The 18,003-nt window shown below is 39.4% G+C and overlaps 9 protein-coding genes across 9 annotated transcripts; all 9 read right to left on the bottom strand.

The window, feature by feature from the left end:
• Nucleotides 1–2,135: 2,135 nt before the first annotated feature.
• On the bottom strand, nucleotides 2,136–3,653 carry TM35_000033710 (mucin-associated surface protein (MASP); the record flags this gene model as incomplete). The annotated part of the gene is made up of 1 exon (XM_029022138.1): nucleotides 2,136–3,653. The coding sequence occupies one exon, from the start codon at nucleotides 3,651–3,653 to the stop codon at nucleotides 2,136–2,138; it is 1,518 nt and encodes a 505-aa protein (XP_028886684.1).
• A 276-nt stretch (nucleotides 3,654–3,929) lies between these two features.
• Nucleotides 3,930–4,280, bottom strand: TM35_000033720 (uncharacterized protein; the record flags this gene model as incomplete). Its single annotated transcript, XM_029022139.1, has 1 exon — nucleotides 3,930–4,280. One exon carries the CDS (start codon nucleotides 4,278–4,280, stop codon nucleotides 3,930–3,932), a length of 351 nt encoding a protein of 116 aa, XP_028886685.1.
• A 252-nt stretch (nucleotides 4,281–4,532) lies between these two features.
• On the bottom strand, nucleotides 4,533–5,318 carry TM35_000033730 (uncharacterized protein; the record flags this gene model as incomplete). The annotated part of the gene is made up of 1 exon (XM_029022140.1): nucleotides 4,533–5,318. One exon carries the CDS (start codon nucleotides 5,316–5,318, stop codon nucleotides 4,533–4,535), a length of 786 nt encoding a protein of 261 aa, XP_028886686.1.
• Nucleotides 5,319–6,063: 745 nt separating this feature from the next.
• On the bottom strand, nucleotides 6,064–6,777 carry TM35_000033740 (putative chaperone protein DNAj; the record flags this gene model as incomplete). The annotated part of the gene is made up of 1 exon (XM_029022141.1): nucleotides 6,064–6,777. One exon carries the CDS (start codon nucleotides 6,775–6,777, stop codon nucleotides 6,064–6,066), a length of 714 nt encoding a protein of 237 aa, XP_028886687.1.
• A 996-nt stretch (nucleotides 6,778–7,773) lies between these two features.
• TM35_000033750 (putative protein-like) lies at nucleotides 7,774–8,922 on the bottom strand (the record flags this gene model as incomplete). The annotated part of the gene is made up of 1 exon (XM_029022142.1): nucleotides 7,774–8,922. The coding sequence occupies one exon, from the start codon at nucleotides 8,920–8,922 to the stop codon at nucleotides 7,774–7,776; it is 1,149 nt and encodes a 382-aa protein (XP_028886688.1).
• A 559-nt stretch (nucleotides 8,923–9,481) lies between these two features.
• Nucleotides 9,482–10,651, bottom strand: TM35_000033760 (ATP synthase mitochondrial F1 complex assembly factor 2; the record flags this gene model as incomplete). Its single annotated transcript, XM_029022143.1, has 1 exon — nucleotides 9,482–10,651. One exon carries the CDS (start codon nucleotides 10,649–10,651, stop codon nucleotides 9,482–9,484), a length of 1,170 nt encoding a protein of 389 aa, XP_028886689.1.
• A 464-nt stretch (nucleotides 10,652–11,115) lies between these two features.
• On the bottom strand, nucleotides 11,116–12,099 carry TM35_000033770 (GPI-anchor transamidase subunit 8; the record flags this gene model as incomplete). The annotated part of the gene is made up of 1 exon (XM_029022144.1): nucleotides 11,116–12,099. The coding sequence occupies one exon, from the start codon at nucleotides 12,097–12,099 to the stop codon at nucleotides 11,116–11,118; it is 984 nt and encodes a 327-aa protein (XP_028886690.1).
• A 725-nt stretch (nucleotides 12,100–12,824) lies between these two features.
• On the bottom strand, nucleotides 12,825–14,132 carry TM35_000033780 (putative tubulin tyrosine ligase protein; the record flags this gene model as incomplete). Its single annotated transcript, XM_029022145.1, has 1 exon — nucleotides 12,825–14,132. One exon carries the CDS (start codon nucleotides 14,130–14,132, stop codon nucleotides 12,825–12,827), a length of 1,308 nt encoding a protein of 435 aa, XP_028886691.1.
• Nucleotides 14,133–14,665: 533 nt separating this feature from the next.
• Nucleotides 14,666–17,977, bottom strand: TM35_000033790 (uncharacterized protein; the record flags this gene model as incomplete). The annotated part of the gene is made up of 1 exon (XM_029022146.1): nucleotides 14,666–17,977. One exon carries the CDS (start codon nucleotides 17,975–17,977, stop codon nucleotides 14,666–14,668), a length of 3,312 nt encoding a protein of 1,103 aa, XP_028886692.1.
• Between the last annotated feature and the right edge of the window lie 26 nt (nucleotides 17,978–18,003).

An 18,003-nucleotide genomic window follows, 5' to 3' on the forward strand; every position in this document is an offset into this window, starting at 1 on the left:
TTTTTTTTTTTTTTATTTCCTTCTCAAAATAAGTCTCCTTTCGCCTTTGATTTGATTTACTCCACTGGCATCAGCTGAGTCCCCTCCTTTCTTCCTTTTCCCCTTTTATTTGACACCTTATACGGCCCTTCCTTCCTCTTTCAGTATAACCCTATCAATCTTCTTTTATGGATAGTGTATTGTCAGCAGCGCCTTTTAACATATTCTTTCATCCTTGTGGTCTCTCTTTTTTTTCTATTTATGTGTGTGTTGCAGTAACTGTGAGGAACGAATATATATATATATATTTCATCCAACAGAAGCATCACAAGGAGATACGGGATGCGAATATGCAGACTCAGATGCAGAATGCAAACAGAAATAAAGAGACATCTCATACATGTCTGCATATAATCATTTTCTTCTCTCAGTCTCGTTTTCCTTTCTCTTTTTTTTTTTGTTTTTTCTTTCTCCCTATTCACCATAATGTTCTCTTTCCATTACAAGACTGATTGTATTCGCTCAAATAGGCATCAAATGAGTTCTATTTCTTAGGCACTCCGGAAGCCCACATACACAAGTGAATAGAAGCGGGTAGATACTGGAAAAAAGGAAATGAAGATAAAAAGATCCCACGACAACGAACAAATAAAACAGACGTGGTTCTATCGACCCATTTATTTTGATTTCTCTTTTCCTCTACCACCTCTTCTGTTCATCTCACTTAAAACCTTCTGATGATATTCCTTTCTTTTTTTCTCCACTCTTTATTTTCATCTTCTTCTTACATATTTTTCGTTTTATTCGTCTTCACTTATCTTACTTTTAGTTGTCGGATTTATCTAGTTCTCCAACAAATCACTTCGCTTTTCTTTTTATTTTTCTTTGTTGCTGTTCTTATTTGTTCACTTTTAATCAGACCGTTTTTTTCTTTTTTTTTTTCTTCTCACCGTTTCTTCATACGTTTACTTCTCTTTTTTTTCTACTTTATCACGTATTATCTTTCGTGAGTATAAAAAAAAAAAGGCGTGCACACAAAAAAAAAGGGGGGAAAGGGGAGAGCAGGATGTGCTTGCATGAGATCTACACAGACAAACACACATCTCTTTGACTTCTGACTGCTTACATTTTGCCGTCTGTTTTGTTAGTAGTAGTAATAATAATAATAATAATAATAATAATAATAATAATAATAATAATAATAATAATAATAATAATAATAATAATAATAATAATAACAGGGTGAGTTTAGATAAGAATAAAAGAAAAAAAAAAAACGCCGAGAAAGTAAGTGTGCAGTTGTACGTCGACTATAAAGCCGAGACTCTTTACGTATGCAACAGCTCCGCTCTCATATCACAGTTGCACACACAGAGAGATCAGTCAAGTACTATTTGTTTTTGCCTTTCCTGGAAGATGTTCACTCTGTATTCCTTTTTTTTTTTGGTATTTTTCCCGAGCCCTTCTTTTTTTTTTTTTTTTTGCTTTTTGTGTGTTCTCTTTCTTTTTTGCGTATTACTTATAAATCCATATATATATATATATATATATATAGATCCTTTTTTTTTTTTTATTCTTGACTAGAAATATCTCTTTTTCATTCTGTTTTTTAGCTACTTGCTGGTTTCTTTTCATAGACATGCGCTCTCTGTCACACCTTCCGCAATTGGAGATATACAGATGGGCATCACGTATTATTTCAAACAGTCGGGTATTCTCACTCTTCACTTCATCAACCTCTACATCAGCAGTAGAGAAGCTCCATTGGAAAGACACACACACACACACAAATAGAAACAGAAAGAGAGAGACAACACATTCGGACGTCATGGTGGTGATGGTGGTGGTACGAAGGAGAGAAGAAGAGGTTGAAAGTAACGTGAATGTCGCATCTTTTGTGCAGAATCATGTGAAGCGCAATAGAAAAGATGAGAACATGTCATGAAAGAAACACAAGAAAAGATGCGTTAAGCATACGCAGACACACACGCACACACAAGAGAAAAAAAAAAAAAAAACTCACACGAACTAAAATAGAGGCGGACGCGCGCACGCAAGAAATCCACAACAATACAAAACATCAATATTAGAGAAAGATATTTGTTCATGTACAGACAAAAGTACACACAAAAGTCACCTTATATATATATACTCATTTATGCGGACGCCTCTGCAGGTGCTGCGGTGTACTTTTCGCGGACTTCATCAATCTGGTAACGCTGTCCATTGGGACCCTTCTTTCCCTTGTGTGAAGAAACAATTTTAGTCACTGTCGCCTTCACGTCATCACCAGCCTCCTTAATAGCGTCGTGATCCAGCTGCACGAATGCGAAGGTACGCAAGACTGCCGGGTCTTTCTTATCAGGCTGCGAAAGAACGTTGACAAGTTTAACAGGGGCAGTTGTACCAATAATTTCACGCACTGTCTCCTCTGTCGCGTCATGCGGAAGGCCCTTTACAATAATATCGTAAAATACCACAAACCGACTCAATGTTCGACCATCAGCGTCTTTTTTCTTGTTGTTTCTGTTATTGTTGTTATTATTATTATTAGAAGTATTATTGTTATGATTGGTGTTATTATTTTTGTTGGTGGTGGTATTGTTGTTGCTGTTACTAAATCCTTCCTTATGGTTTCCGCCTTCAGCGCTGGGTTTCCCATTCTTTTTCTCCCCCTCAGCAGATGCGGTCACCGCTGTCGGTTTTTTTCCACTTGTACCATTTCTATGGGCCCCTTTCGTACCGTTCTTTTCAGCTACAGCAGCTGATTCCCTATTTTTCTCCTTCTTTTCCTTTACCGGTTCCTCTGTGGACTGTTCTTTGCCTCCTTTGGCTACTACCTTTAACGGTGCTGCATGTCCCTGTGCACCACCAGTGCGCTTTCCCATCAGGATGGCCTCAGCAAAACTCTTTGGCTTCTTTACCTCCGTATTAGCGGCAGAAGTGGAAGGCATCGTTGTGGTGGTGGTGGCGGTCCCTTCTTCCTCCAATTTTTTAACAGCCACTTTCTCCACAGTAGCATCAGTAGCAGAAGGGTTTGCACAAGAGTCAGGAGATACAGTTACAGAACGTTCAGGTACTGTTGAGTTAACCGCAGCAACCTTCTCAGAAGCAGGTGACTCCCCTTTCTTTGGCGGTTCAACGCTTTTCTTAGCTGGAGACTTCTCTAAGGCCTTCACAGCTGTTGTGGCAGCTGGCTGTTCAATGGGCTCCATCGCATCCTTTTTAGCTTCTTGTGCAAACATGGGTGGTGTTTCCAGTGCCCATCGCTGGAGTGCCTCTTCTTTGATAGTGCGCTCCCGCTTGTCATTCACAATTCCAAAGCTGCCTGGTTGTGTCTCGTGCTCGATGAGTTCCACATCGTGTGTGAAGTTGTACGTGACGTTCAAAGCCGTCGTGATGGACCCTTTAATCGCCAGGTGAATATGGCCGTTAGGGGTCGTCTCTACAGTCAAACTGTGGATCTGTGCGGATCCGTTTGGCTGCACGGGGTAGAGCGCGGCGATGGTGGTCTCAATCTCTGCAGTGCCCTCCGCCTTATGCCCCAAATGATCAAACGTTGCATGTGGAGTATAAAATGCTGACAGCTTCTCTGGCTGCTGCACCATCAGAGTGTAGTACTGACGGGTGAAGCTTGCTGCAACACGTCGTTGTCTCTCACTAGCAACAGTCATTTTATCTTTTTTTTCTTTTTCTGTGTGCTTCGCCATAGAAATTAGGGTAAAATAGAAAAAAATAAAAATAAATAAACAAATAAAATAAAAAATAAAAATAGAGAAAAGAACCACATTACCGCTACTATTGGTTTTTTTTTTTCGTTTTTTTTTTTTATTTCTTTGTTTCCACCACTAACATCACTACCACTATCAGAAAAGGAGTGAGTTCAAACCACTCAAAACATAAAAGTTGCAAGAGGGAAAAAAATGTATTCTGGTTCAATGAATTCAGCCCTACAAGACCTCTTTGGCTGTTGACGAAATTGTGTTAGAACTATTTTCCACTTTTGGCCACAGAAACTTCTTCCGCTCCTCTGCACTCATAGCATGTTTTGCATCAAGAAACTCTTGAAAGTCCATCACCTTCCAAGATGAATGAATACGTTCACACTTATTGCATCTACAAGTCACTAAAATACCAGACATGTTAGCACACTCCTGCTGTTCACGGTGATAACTACGGCAGTGCGCATCCGAATCGAAAAGAATAGGATTGGGAATGGGCTTGTAGCCTTTTGCGTGCCGCTGAATAGAATGGCAGTGACCGCAGCGCAGAAAGTATTTCTGAAAAAAACGACTAGACATTCTTACCAATCACTTAAGAATGGTACCCGACTCGATACTACCAATAGAATTAAAATACTATTTAAAGAGAAACGAAAAAATCAATCAGAATAAATAGAAAAAGAAAAAAAGAAGAATTGTTTAAATTGTAATAAAAGAAAAAATTAAGCAACTAGAAATTCCCCGAAGAGTACTACAACCACAACTACCAGTTAAACTATTGCATAAAGTGAAATTCTGAAGAATAATAAAACAACAAACAAGAAAGATTTGTTATGAAACAAGTTTTTTCCTGCGTGGAATAGGTTTTTGTTGCTGCTGTTGTTGTTGTTTTGTACTCTCTGGCACCTGTAATCCGAGGAACTGACCACTGCGATGCACCTCATCTGCAATGGAAACCATATTTGGCTTCCACGAACATGAAGGACAGTAAGCTGACCAAGAAACAATATCCGGATGTAATGGACATTGTCCTTCTTCCACTTTACCGGTGCGGCTTCGAATAGTTGAACGATATGCCTCACCACAATTTTGACACTTCCATTCTGCTCGAAATTTACTAGTATGGGCTAATGTTGCTAAATTCTCTTTCTTTTCATTATCTACAAGTTGTGGTAATAACTCTGCTGCGGACTCTGTTAATGAAGGACTTGCGTGCTGCTCGCGAAGTACCTCAGAAGGATACCTACCTTTACAAAAGTTACATCCTGCATGAAACTTCGTACGGACAGAAACACTTTTACGGTAGGAAGAACCACAAAAAGAGCATTTCCAGTAGATACGACGGTGATCATTCCAGCGAATATCAGAAAGATTAACACCAAGTTCTTCTTCTGTCTTTTTCACATCAATATCAGCAATAACTGAGCTATATCGATTAGAGAAATTCAATAAGCGATTAGAGTCCCGCGTAACCCAGTTGACCCCTTTCATCGGCAACTGTCTACCAACGCTGTAGTTGAGGTACATAGCGCCATAACGCATATTAGGCCATACACTTGACCAGCGAGACTTTTGTTTGAACTCCGCCGCCAACAGAAACCGTGTTCGGTAGATCATTTTCCCGTTTATGTATGGTCGTAGTTATCGTGTATGTGAAAACCACCTAGTCGGAAAAAAAGAAAGAAAGAAAACGAAAACCCTTTTTCTTCCTCTTTATCAGCAATATTTTTAATTTAGAGAAAAGGAAAACTACTGCTGCAGTTCAACTTCCAAATCTCCCTCCCTTTTTCTTTTCTTCAACCCAGCGGATAACTACGCAACTATGTTCGTTACGTACCCAAAACCTATTTATTTTTTATTCTGTTCCTTGATTTGTGTTATTTATGAGAGAAATAAAGATATCAAAAAAAAAAAAAGAAAAAAGAGTACAAATTCCCACATATAAAATGCACAAACAGCTAGAAAAAACAGCCCTTAAGAAATATAATTAAAAAAAAAAACATACGCCTTTGGCAAATTATGTGGGAAGGATGGAAAGAATAGCAGACTCAAAACTCTCTTATCTTGCAAATAAAGAGTGTCAAGTAGGCGATTCGCTTACGTAAGTAACGACTTTGAGAAAAGCGAGGCAAGACACATGAAAGAAAAACTCCAAGGTCTTTTTTTTTTTTTTTACCTCTCTGTCTCACTCACTCATACACACACATACACAAAAACACTCCCAAATTCTTTTCTTTTATCCTTAACTCCCAATATGTATATATATAAAGGAATAGAGAGAGTGAAAGGAAAAAAAAGAAAAAGAAAGAGAGTATGTGCATTCCTCCTGAAAAACTCCCACACCTGTGTTTGTTCATTCTGATTATGCTACAAGTGAGTTGTTCATGAGTGGTTTCGGCGGTGGTGGTTTTCGTGGTCGCTCTGGCATAGGTGCTTTCCGTGCACTCTCATACTTTGGCGGGAAAGTGAGAAAGAGTGCCACACGCAGCGAGATGAAAACTGCCGACCAGAGAATAATAAAACGGAACCATGCCTGTACGAGTGCCTCATTTCCAGCAAGGGGATTACGACGGGGATCTCGCGCTGCAGCTGCGGCCTCCGCCTCATCTTCATCACCGAATGGATTTTTCTTCACCTTACCCGTGTGCATCTCCTCATAGAATTCATCGTAGCTAACCTTGCTCTTGTGTCGTCGTGTAGTGAAGCGGAAGTTACTGTATCTGTTGCCACTGTCAGAGCCATCACCACCGCCACCAGAACCACCATCAGCGTTCTTTTGAATCCACACACCACTCTTGATTTGTTCATAAGCTGCTTGAATTTCCTGAAACCTCTCATGAGAGCCACCAGGAGCATCTGGGTGATGTTTGCGCGCCAACACACGATAAGCCTTCTTGATTTCCTCCTTCGTCGCCCCCTGTTTAATGCCTAGCACCGTGTACGGATTGTTGTTACCGCTCGCAAAGCGCCCTTGTAAAAGTAAGGCGGCAGTGCCAAGTGTTGACCGCTGAGAGGCAGACGACACTAATGTACGGCGAACTCCACCCATAATCATACGGTGTTGACTATGCCACATTGTTTTTAATAAATAATTGTAATAATAGTAATAGTAATAAAAATATTTCTAGGGAAGCCGACTCTTTATCCTTACTGCGGCTTTTTTTTTTTCTCCCTTCGTCTTTATATTTCGTTACCTCAGTCTCCTTTTTTGTGTTTTCGTTTTGTTCTTTTTTTTTCCTTTTATCTCGTATTAACGATTTTTTTTTTTTTTTTTTTTACTGATGATTACTGTTCCACACACGCTCTCTTCCACACACACACACACACAGACACGCACTGAAGAAGAAGAGTACACGTGACTTCTTGAGCAAACGCAAAAAAGGAAAAAAAAGGAAGAAAAAGAAGGAGTGCAAAAAAAATATAATAATAATAATAATCCCGTTTTCTCATAAACAACAAAGAGCAATTTGTAACTGCATATGTATATAAATACATATTACAAGTACGTGGTTTGTTAGTATCCCTCATTTTTTTCATGTAGTTGATGTCTCTCTTCCAAAAAGAAATCGCAATTTGTATGAATGAAGCACATAACAAAAAAAAAAGTGGAAAGCAACTCTCAGCATCTGGCCTAACGGTTCAAAAAAAAAAAAAAAAAGAGGTAGTCAACCTTTCAATACTTCTTTTTGAAGAATCCCTTTTTACTCTTCCATACTTTTTTCTTTACCGTTGTACACCGAATGCTGTAGTGATATAATGACACTAATAATAGATATCTCAAGAGAAAAAAAAAAATGAACAAGACATATATACGTCTGAATAAAGGATTTTTTCTTTTCCATAAAAACCACTCATTCCAGTAAAAAGGTGGTTTTTTTTTTTTTTTTCCTTTGATTTTGCTTTCCAAATATTGTCGTTTGTACCTAAACTTTTACATTCAGATATAAACAAAAAGGTAGGCCATGTCAGATGCAGAAGTAATAAAAAAAGAACGAAAGAAAGAAAAAAAAAAATGTTTTTTTTTTTATAGAGAGAAGAAAGGGAGGGGGTATTGGTATCTATTGTACCTCATTCACACCCGTGACTTTCCACATTTTGAGCAAAACTTACTTTCAGGGGAACGGAATATGGTAGCACAGGCTGTACAGTATTGTGGGATGGGCGCCAAACAATCTATGCCGGCACCCATTCCAGGCAAAACGGACCCCGCCACTACGATATCATTCCTGTTTCCAGCACTATTGCTGTGATTACCAACACGGGTGGCGGTGGGCTTCCCGTCTGCTGTTATTGCTGGAATGGCCGGCGGGGCGGTGAGGACGCCACCCCCGCTGGGGTCGTCGAGCACCAACTCCCGCACGGACCACTCGAGGCCGCCCAGCGGGAAGTACGCCTCCCGCACCGGCCGGCCCTTTTCCAGCCGCTCCCGCTCCAACTCGAACACCGTCGCGTGGGCCTCCCCGTCGCAGTCGCACACCACACAGAGAAAGTGACTCGTGTACCCACAGCAACTGCACTCGCTGCAGGAGTGGGTCTTCGGGTCATGCTTTTTACTACCGTGCCCGCAGCGGCATTTGGGAGACCACTCCGATGGATTCCAATTACGACGCCGGGTTAGCCATCCCTCTCCAATCTCCTCGGGCTCGTTTGGGACGTATTCAAAACCAGCACAATTACACGACTGGCAGCGCGGCGCCGGTACACGACCTCGTGCAGGTTTAGGTGCTGCATGTTGCTCAAGTGTGTGTCCACAAAAACAGCGGTGTTGATATCCAATACGTGTACAGAAGTCTGTGTTTGAACCTGATAATTTTGGTCGCTCACATCGCCAGACTGCATAAACACCTGTTTTAAAAGCTAACATGGCCGCCTCATTCTCCTTGTTGAGAATTTTTTTGGACTGTGCAGATGGTCCAAAACGTCGTATACCTTGAAGCACCTGCTCTTCAGATGTTGCATTCTTTTGAAAATTTTTCTCAATCACTCCCTTTACCCGTGTGGACAAATCACGTATCTCACTGTGTACTTCGTTACTGTCTATCAGTGCTCCGTATTGCGGATTCACCTGCTGCCCAACAGCAAGTTCTCTGGAACTCCGAGATATTGGACGTATTCCTTGTTTACCACGTGGTACCAGCGCATTTCCACCACCACCACTACCACCACCACCAGCAGCAGCAGTAACAGTACTATCTCGGTCAGGTACCGAAGAACGCTTCATTGAAGAGTCCAATTAAACGTGTTGCACTTGTATGTTAAGTGTATATAGATATATGTATGTATGTATGTATATACGTATAGATATATAGATATATATATTATTCTTTTTGCTATGTATAGCAGTTCGTTTGTTTGCTTTTATTTACTGTTCACTCCAACACCGCAGCAAAGAATGTGGATGAAGTGAGGTTAAGCAACTGTATATTTAAAAAAGAATGAGGAGGAGGAGGAGGAGGAGGAGGAGGAGGAGGAGGAAAAAAGCAAAACAAGAAAAAGAATAGGGGAAATATTAGAACCAAAAAAAAGAGAGCAAAACAGAAGAAAAATCATCTCATTTAAAAAACAAAATCAAGTATACACTCACACGCAGAAAAAGGGAAATAGAAATACACTCACCCACACAAAACGAATATCAAGAAGAATACCAGTTTTTTTTTTTTTTAATTCCTCTGTGGAAAATGGTGAGAGAAGGAAGAAAAAAAATGTATTGAAACAATATTAGTTACTTCTTTCCATTCTTCTTAAACAGAAATATGAACGGAGAGTCCATTTGAAGAATGTCACAATGCTTCCTCAGCTAGAGTGGTTCGTGGAACCTCCATACACTTTGAGAGTGGTACATCCTTCATTAGTTGCCACGTCGCGGCACATGCACACAGCTTCGTAACAACATCGGCTTCTCTAATGTCGTGATATCCTTCAATAAGACCTTCTGTGTGGGTATTATGTCCTTCTTCAGCACGATTAATAGAGAGTGCGGTTGGGACATCGACAATGCCATTGAACATTGCGAGTGGAAGAAGTAGGCTACTTGTGAATTGAGCTGCCACACAAAGCGAAACAATTTGGTATGGATTCATAGACATGGCCAGTAGTGCATCTCGAACTTTGAGAGTTGCACCTGGTGGAATCTGTGGGTGACCAATACCTACGATACGCGGTACATTCACTTCAAATACACGTGCAAACCAATCTGCAATAGGACCAATAACACGATCCTGTTCATTAGCAATAGGTGCTGCACGGAAGTACATATTATCATTCTGATAAAAAGACATTAAATAATCCACACGTGGGGCTATCATCTGTGGAGCTACAGTGAGGGCTCCACTACACATATCCGTCATAGGCATTAAGAGTTTGTTTAAATATCCTGACTGCTCTGAATATTCTCGTGCACAGCAATATGCCATAGCTTCACTTGGAATTGCAAGAACATTTGTAGACTCAAATGCCTTTACCTTACGACCATCTACCAAGACGGTGTACCATCCATCGTGACCATCCAGTGGACTCACATTAACATCTTTCCAAAAAACACGCACAGCAGCGCGTGAACGATCTCGCATTGAGACATCCATTTGATATAATGAGTCTTCCATAAGTACACGACTCTCTTCTTCTTCTTGTTTTTCAAGTTTTTTGTACAATTCTTCTAATTCTTGTGGATTCATTTTTGACCACTCTTCAATTTTTCGCTCCAATTCAGCAGTTGAAAGTTCTGCATGGGCACCCGGATCTCGTGGAACTCGTTCAAGAAGTGCTGAAGCATCAATATTAGGCAAAATGCGACGTTTCGGTTTTTTAGGAGCAATATTAGGACCCACATTAGAACCTCCACTAACATTAGACCCAGAGGAAGTAGAGGAACAGCATCGTTTTCCGGTTAGTGAAAGAGAGAGTCCAATCCGAGATGATGAGGATAATGGTAAGGTCGTAAACTTACGCATAACTTAAACACAATGATAAAAGGAATAAATATATGTATATTTTATTCCTGTCTTATCGGTGAAATGACTGAATGTCAAAATGTACTCTTTGCTCTACTGGTGTTCGTACCGCATGTATGTATGTATGTATAAATGGAAAAGTAGGAAGAAGTGGTAGTGATAAGAAATAAATAATAAAAACATTATCCACAAAATTTATAAAAAAAAAAAAAGTAATTGAGCAACAACAAGAACAATGGACACAAATGGAAACTCTTATTCATTAGAACTCAAAGAGTTCAAGAAGGATACATGCACGCACACGTAATGAGAAAGGAACAAGGTGGGGAAAAAATAGATGCAAATGTACCCCACCCAACCCCACATACACACTCAGAGAAATCCTCAACACTGTAGAAAACTTCTTTTTTCGAAAAGGAAGAAAGAAGGAAAACAAAATAAGAAAAAAAAAAAAAGTAATATTCCTATAGGAGGTCATATTGCACATCGACGGGGAGTACTTTACGTGGTTCATCGCAAAAAAATTCCTCTAATTTCCACTCCTTAATAGCTTTAGGATCATTTACGGCATCAAAGTGGGCCGGAATAGAGAGTGGTCGTGGCAGTTGTTTCCGTTCTTTACCATAGTTAAAATCATACCAAGACATTTGTAGTGGTGTTTTTTGCTCGTGTGGTTTTATATTGCACTTTGCATGTTCTAGCAGCTGTAAAGATTCAAATGACCACCGTGAAATAACAGTTAGTCCAGAGGCAGGATCTATATGATGTGAGAAACTCTCAAGTACTACATCAGAGGAAGTGAGACAAATAACATTTGGTGCTTTAATTTCAAGACACATGGAAAGTGCATGACAAGTATCTACAAGAAATACAACCTTGTGATAGCGTCTCTGTTCCCACATCATCATTAATGTATCGGCAACATCTGTTGAGCTTAAAAACTCTGAGTCTTGAAATTTGAAAAATCCTTCGGCTGCATGCCCTGCGGCGTAAATTAAAATATAAGAATTTTCATCCGTATCTAGTCGGCGTGAAGGGGGTGTGTGTTCATCGTAACGACCTTGCAGGACTCCAAGAAAACGACGCACATCCACATCATATCCAGCATAATCCACCTGCACATTACAACTGTATAGATTTACACGATCTGGTCCTGAGAGGGCGCTGTAGATAGTGGCAGGATCAGGATTACGTGGATCACAGGCATAGCTGTCTCCAAGAAAAAGAATAATATGATCATCATCCATTCCATGTTTGCGGCACAAATGATACATTGTAAGCGCATTGGATGTATGACGCAGATTAAAAAAGTATCTGGAAGATGACAAGATAACAGCCCATGTGTTTCGTGATTCATTACCAGCGGCTTTAACTGTAATAGATGATGTTAACAAACATATGATAACACAACTGCATAAGCAGAAGAGAGTGCTAGAGTGTAGTGTCATTCGACAAAATTGGTTGTTTTTTTTTTTTTTCTTTCTTCTTCTAGGGTTTAACCGTCAGTGGCTGTGTTCGCCCCTATCCAATTAATATTATTATTTTTTTTTTTTTCGTTCTGGTAGATTTATTTGAATCTCTTGTATGTGCTTGTTCTCTAGGAAGAGTCCCAGATGCCAAGATCCTCTTCCTTCTTAATGTACAGAGAATACAAAGAATACAAAGAAAGCAAGAAATAATAATAATAATAATAATAATAATAACAATGAATAAAAATAATGAAAAGAAAAAGAACAGAAAAAAAAAAACAGAAAAGAAAGAACAGTGGAAGAAAAGAAAAAAAAAAAACATAGTATAAATAATGGTGCGCATCAAGGCTTTCTTGTTTTTTTTTTTTTTAATTCTTATTTGACAAAGCAAATGGGTTCCATTCCAATGCAAGAGAAGACCCACATACAAAAACATTATTAAACATATGTAGGTATATCCATACACAGAGGCAAAAAGAAAAAAAAAAAAACAGTCATTCCATCTCGTTTTTTTTTTTTTTTTAATGATTGGTCCTCATCTCTAGTGAAGCGATGAGAAAAATACAAAAACACGAGAGAATGACCACAGTTCACATCATAATTACGTTGGTTCACCTACAGAGAGTTTCTTTTGTTTTGTTGTTTTTTTTTTTTTTTTTGTGATTTGCTCCTTCTTCTTCTTCTTACTCCTTCTCTTCTTCTTCTCATGTAAGAAGTCTTTCACTGCTGTCAAGTTGCTGTAAACGTGGTGGCATTCGCATATGTGTAATGGGAATTTCAAACTCATTCGCACATCCAAGAAAAGACTGGGCTGAGCCGCACCCTCCCTTTACATCACTGCGGCGTGAAGGACCTACGGGTCCATTTTTCCAAATTAAATCAAATCCACCAACTCGTACTTCTTCACCTGTCCGTCGCTTCTCTAAATCAACAACATTAAACATATCCTCCAAAACGTTAAACTTAAGGTGATAGTCTGCAGGAGTTTCTGCAGAAAGTGAAGGAGAGGCATTCGTTTCAATGAGCCACGGGTGCAAATCATTGTCAATCATAATATCATAACCGTACAATTCAAAACTGTGTTTGTCTTGAACAATGATTTTTTGCACTGCATGAAGAGAACGCAGAATCATATTTTGAATATCATCAAAAAGTTTCTGTGCTGCTTCTACTCCTCTTGAAGCGGTTATATATTGTCTAAGGTTACGTAAACCGTACTTACAACCTGAAGAAGGTGTGTACTTTGGATTTGTCTTTTGTACAGCTACATTTGTGACATGAATAAAAGTATTTTCTATATCTTTTAGTGAAAATCGTTGGTGACAAAATCGTGCAAATCCGGTACGATGCAACCAAACGACAAGTGGACTATATCCTGTTACGAGCACATAAACACGCAAGTCATATTTCTTCCCACCCACGAGGTGTGGGTTATCTATATATCGTTGTGCCAAATAAGGTTCTACCTGCTCACTACCGTAAAGGTTGCTGCCGGACTTGTCCCCCACTGCCCCTCCCTGCCGCTGTTTGTAGTCCTTCCGCCACTCCGCGATCTGTGAGATCTTCGAGAAGAGAAAGATGCCTTTCCCCTGCGCCTTTGCCGGGGGCTTCATGATCCAAATGGCATTCGGCTGGCGGCGGAACTCCATCTCGAAGAGGCCGTAGTCCTGCGGGAGGGAGAAGGTGGCGGGGAAGAAGTCGAACTCCACCGCCTCCTCCACCCGCCCCTCACGCTCCAGCGTCTTGCGCATCCGCTTTAAGTTCTTCACCATCAAATCTTTCCGCGTCAACTCAAAGTGATTGCGGAAGTGATTGATCCGCTGCGTATCGTCCAGCCGCACGTGGTCGTACACCTCGCGGATCCACCCCACATCCGCCCAGAAGAAATCCCAGCCCAGATCACTGTCCGTCTCCAGCCAGCCACGACTCCGCATCACATCCAAGACAGTGTTGCGGAGAAACGTGCGAAAACGAATAGGGCCAACCCGCCCGCGTCGCTCCCCTGGTGGCATCGAGGGATGCGATGGCTGTGAGAACGAGAGCCCTACGATAAGGAACCCACCAGCCACTATTTCAGTAAATGAAAATAAAAGAAGAAAGGATACAAAAACGAAAAATAAATAATAAGAGAAAAAAAAAGATATCAAAGGAGAGAAAAAAAAAAAAAGAATGGAGATGAGGATAATTAGTTCAAAACAGATGCACAAAAAAAAAAGAAAATTAAGAAGAATAAATACAGAAAAAAAACACGTCAGTATTGGGCATAGATAATATTTTTTTTTTTTACTTTTTTTTTTTTTCTTCAATCTGTTTCTTTTTCATTTTTTTTTTTTTTGTGTGTGTGTGTCTGTGTGTGCTTCGGTTCTTCGTCTTCAAGAGTCAAAGGATTACAGTTTTTTTTTTTTAATATATTCATCTTCTTCTTTAATCAGAATAAACTGAAAGAATAGCCTAATCGTATTTCTTATGAAGGTATAATAATAACAACAATAATAATAATAATAACAAAGCATCAATTCACCCTTTAATATGGTTATTATCATCATCACCATGCGGATAAGGTGTGAACCTTTGAGCCTCTTCCAAATACGGCAACATAGGACATAAGTGCATCTGCCTTACCAGAGCGTAAAAGCGTAAAAATATGCCGCAGACGCACACGATGATAAGCGGAACAAAAGTCCAGTAAACCTTCCATTCTCGCACTGCAGACAGTGGGTGTCCACTGAAAACATTTTATTAGTACTTTAAAACAAAGTTCTGATTCTTTCGCTTCCATATGTGCACTTACAGCAATGTATATCACTACTTCCTGAAATATATCACCAATTACCTCATCACTCACAGAAAGATTAGTAGTCGCGCCAGATCTTTCCATACACATAAATGCAGTGTCAATCGCGGCTAGTATATATAAAAGAAATGCATAGTGTAAACACTTTGTCATATGAATCAATAATGGTTGCCACATCCCATGTGTATCTAAAAGTTTTCGTAACCGCATTTCAAGAATATCGGATGAAAGAAAAGCTTTCATAAGGGCATGAAAAATTCGTTCTCTGTACATATTTCGAGACATCAAGAGTTCCACTGAAGTTGACAAAAAGAGAGATACAAAGACCCTAAACACATCAAGAAAGTCCTCAGTGTACATCAACATAACACCTAAATTGCACCATCGAGAACCAATCAAATTATAAACTATATCTGCAACATCATATAAAACCATCTCATTTGCGTTATCCATGGCAAAAGTATCAATTAAATCTCTTTCCCATAAATCTGTTAGATTTACTGAATTTCCTACTCCAGTAACAGCTACAACACAAAATCCAACCAAATTCCATCTCATTTCACAATTATTATCTTCTCGTAAAAGAAGTGATGCCAAGTTGCAGAGTTTAGAACATAGTCGAAGTACCAAAGGTGCAGTAGAAGGAATAACTTTTAATAATTCCCTTACTTCATCACTTTCCTCAATTACAGCTTCTAGCATCCAGAAAAATCCTTCCGGTTGATGAATACCATCTGCTATAGCAAGAAGATCACGTAATTGTAGAATTGGATCAGAAAAGAGACGATCATGTTCTAAAGCACGGGCAATAATATATTGAAGAACATCCAATGTAGAAAATCCAGCATAATAACGAGATTCAACAAAGAATGTTAAAGCTGAAAGAAAACCAGAACGAGCTTTCCCTGCATCTGTAGTAAGTTCATCGCTTGATGCTCGTAATAACTCAATTTGTTCATCTTTAACCGCTAGCAAAATAGATGTCATTTTATCTGATGTTAAAAAGCACCCACGTACAACCTGTCCAAGCACTTTTCCAAGCAAATTATTCGCATCTGTTGCAAGACAAGGTTTATCGCTATGGTATAAATAAACATATCGCAGAAGGTTTATCATAATTTCATAAAAACCTCTACTCTCTCCAGACTGAGACTCATAAACACAACCACAAAAAAAGAAGAGAGCTCTTAACATTCCCAAATGAACTTTCTTCTCTCCTCCAGCTGGATAACTCTGTACAACACCACTGTTATTATTATTACTATTATTGTTATTATTATTATTATTATTATTATTATTATTACCATCACCAGAATTACCTCCATTTCCACCATTACCACCTTGACCACCACTATCAGCAATATCTGCCAGTGAGAGATCTTCCAGAAAGGCACTAGTCAATGCATCATCTGTTGAAAGTAGATTTTGTGCAAATTGGGCAATAACACCAATTAAATCATCACTAGAACGCCTTCTTTCATTAAGCATGGAAATTGCCACTATTGAAATAATGACAGAAAGTCTTGAGAGACACACATGCATAAGAAAAAGAGGCACATCCGAGACATTAAGTGCAGGAATGAGAGAGTCCACATCCACCGCAAGTGATAACATTATATCTCCTAATCCTGAAGTGTCACTTGATTCACGAGCCCGAATACAAGCATCATACTGTTTAATAGTATTTACCAGACGCTCTAGAATTGTAGGGTAAAGATCAAGACGCTCCCAGAATAACATCTCTGCAACTGGAAGGAGTGTCTTTTCATTATGTAGCATAACACCTACATCACTGCGCATTTCATTAGAATCTTCTGTGAGATGTGCCTTTGCTATAACAGTATCAAAATAGCAATGAGCCACTCGCAGTACTTCTGCTGTAATGGGGGATGCACGAATATCATCTCTTTCAGATCCTACCACACGAGGAATAACTCGATCACCAAAAAGAAAAAACATACGCATAAGTTCTTGTCGTAACTCTTCTTCATCATCTTGCCACCTATCTAGTACACCCCATGCCGCTTCTGCCCATCGACTAACAAGTTCCGGTCGATTGAATATATAGGATGTTACTACTCCTTCATCACGTTCAAATAAATTAATCAATAATGCACAACCTAATTGTAACATATAGGTAACTCCTGATGAAAGATAAACTTCGAGTAACTGTCCTGAAAGTTCAAGAAATAATGCACTTAATGTATTTCGTACTTGAAACCACTCTTGATCAACACATAAAAGGGTAGATCCCATACGTAAAAAACGTCCATAGTAAGTAGTTAATTCTGTCATAGGAAGTGCTAAAACAGCAGTAGCACACTCTTGCATTGCAAAAGGTAATGCAGGAAACCATACAGAAGCATCATCCAAATAAATACTATCATCTGTTGTAAGTCGAACAGTAATAATTGGTTCTACTATCATTACTTGAGCAGTTTCTAGAGCTGTACAACTTACTTCAAGTGCCATACGTCCATATTGAGCAATATTCATCACACCAAATTGAAAAAGATATGGAAGAATATCTCGTGCGCAAGCCGCACGTACATGCTCTAAAGAGCCCTTTGACTCTTGTTTGGAAAAGTACGTTAGTATCTCCAATACACATTCTAACACTTGATTTGTAGGAAGACGAGATGATAACTCATCTATAATACGTTTTCCAAGTCCTTTTGAATGATCCTCCATAGATATTACAGTTAGTCTCCAGTTAATGTACACTATAGAGACATAGATAGAGTATAACTCGTTTCGTACGTACGTTGGAAGCTCTTCACCACGTTCATTCATTAGTGTCAAATAATCCAAAACATAAACCTGCATCTCTCTACGTTCTTGTGGACCAAGTTCATTACTAACAATAAAGTGAATCGCTTTGCAGACAATAAAACGCAAGTAGTTATTCTCGCACATCGGAAGCAGTGTCTTCACAAATTCCCAGTAATCGTAGCAGCTCATAAAACGAAGTTTGCGAGACGCCTCTTCACGTGTGGCTTTATCCGGAGAAGTTAATACTGCTGTAGCGAGCTCTGTGAGCATCTCAATGCCCATCTCCTCCATAGTGTCTAAATTTTCTTTTTTTTTTT

The sequence above is a fragment of the Trypanosoma theileri genome (genome assembly GCF_002087225.1).
Source record: "Trypanosoma theileri isolate Edinburgh chromosome Unknown TM35_Tth_3_V1, whole genome shotgun sequence".
NCBI lineage: Eukaryota > Euglenozoa > Kinetoplastea > Trypanosomatida > Trypanosomatidae > Trypanosoma > Trypanosoma theileri.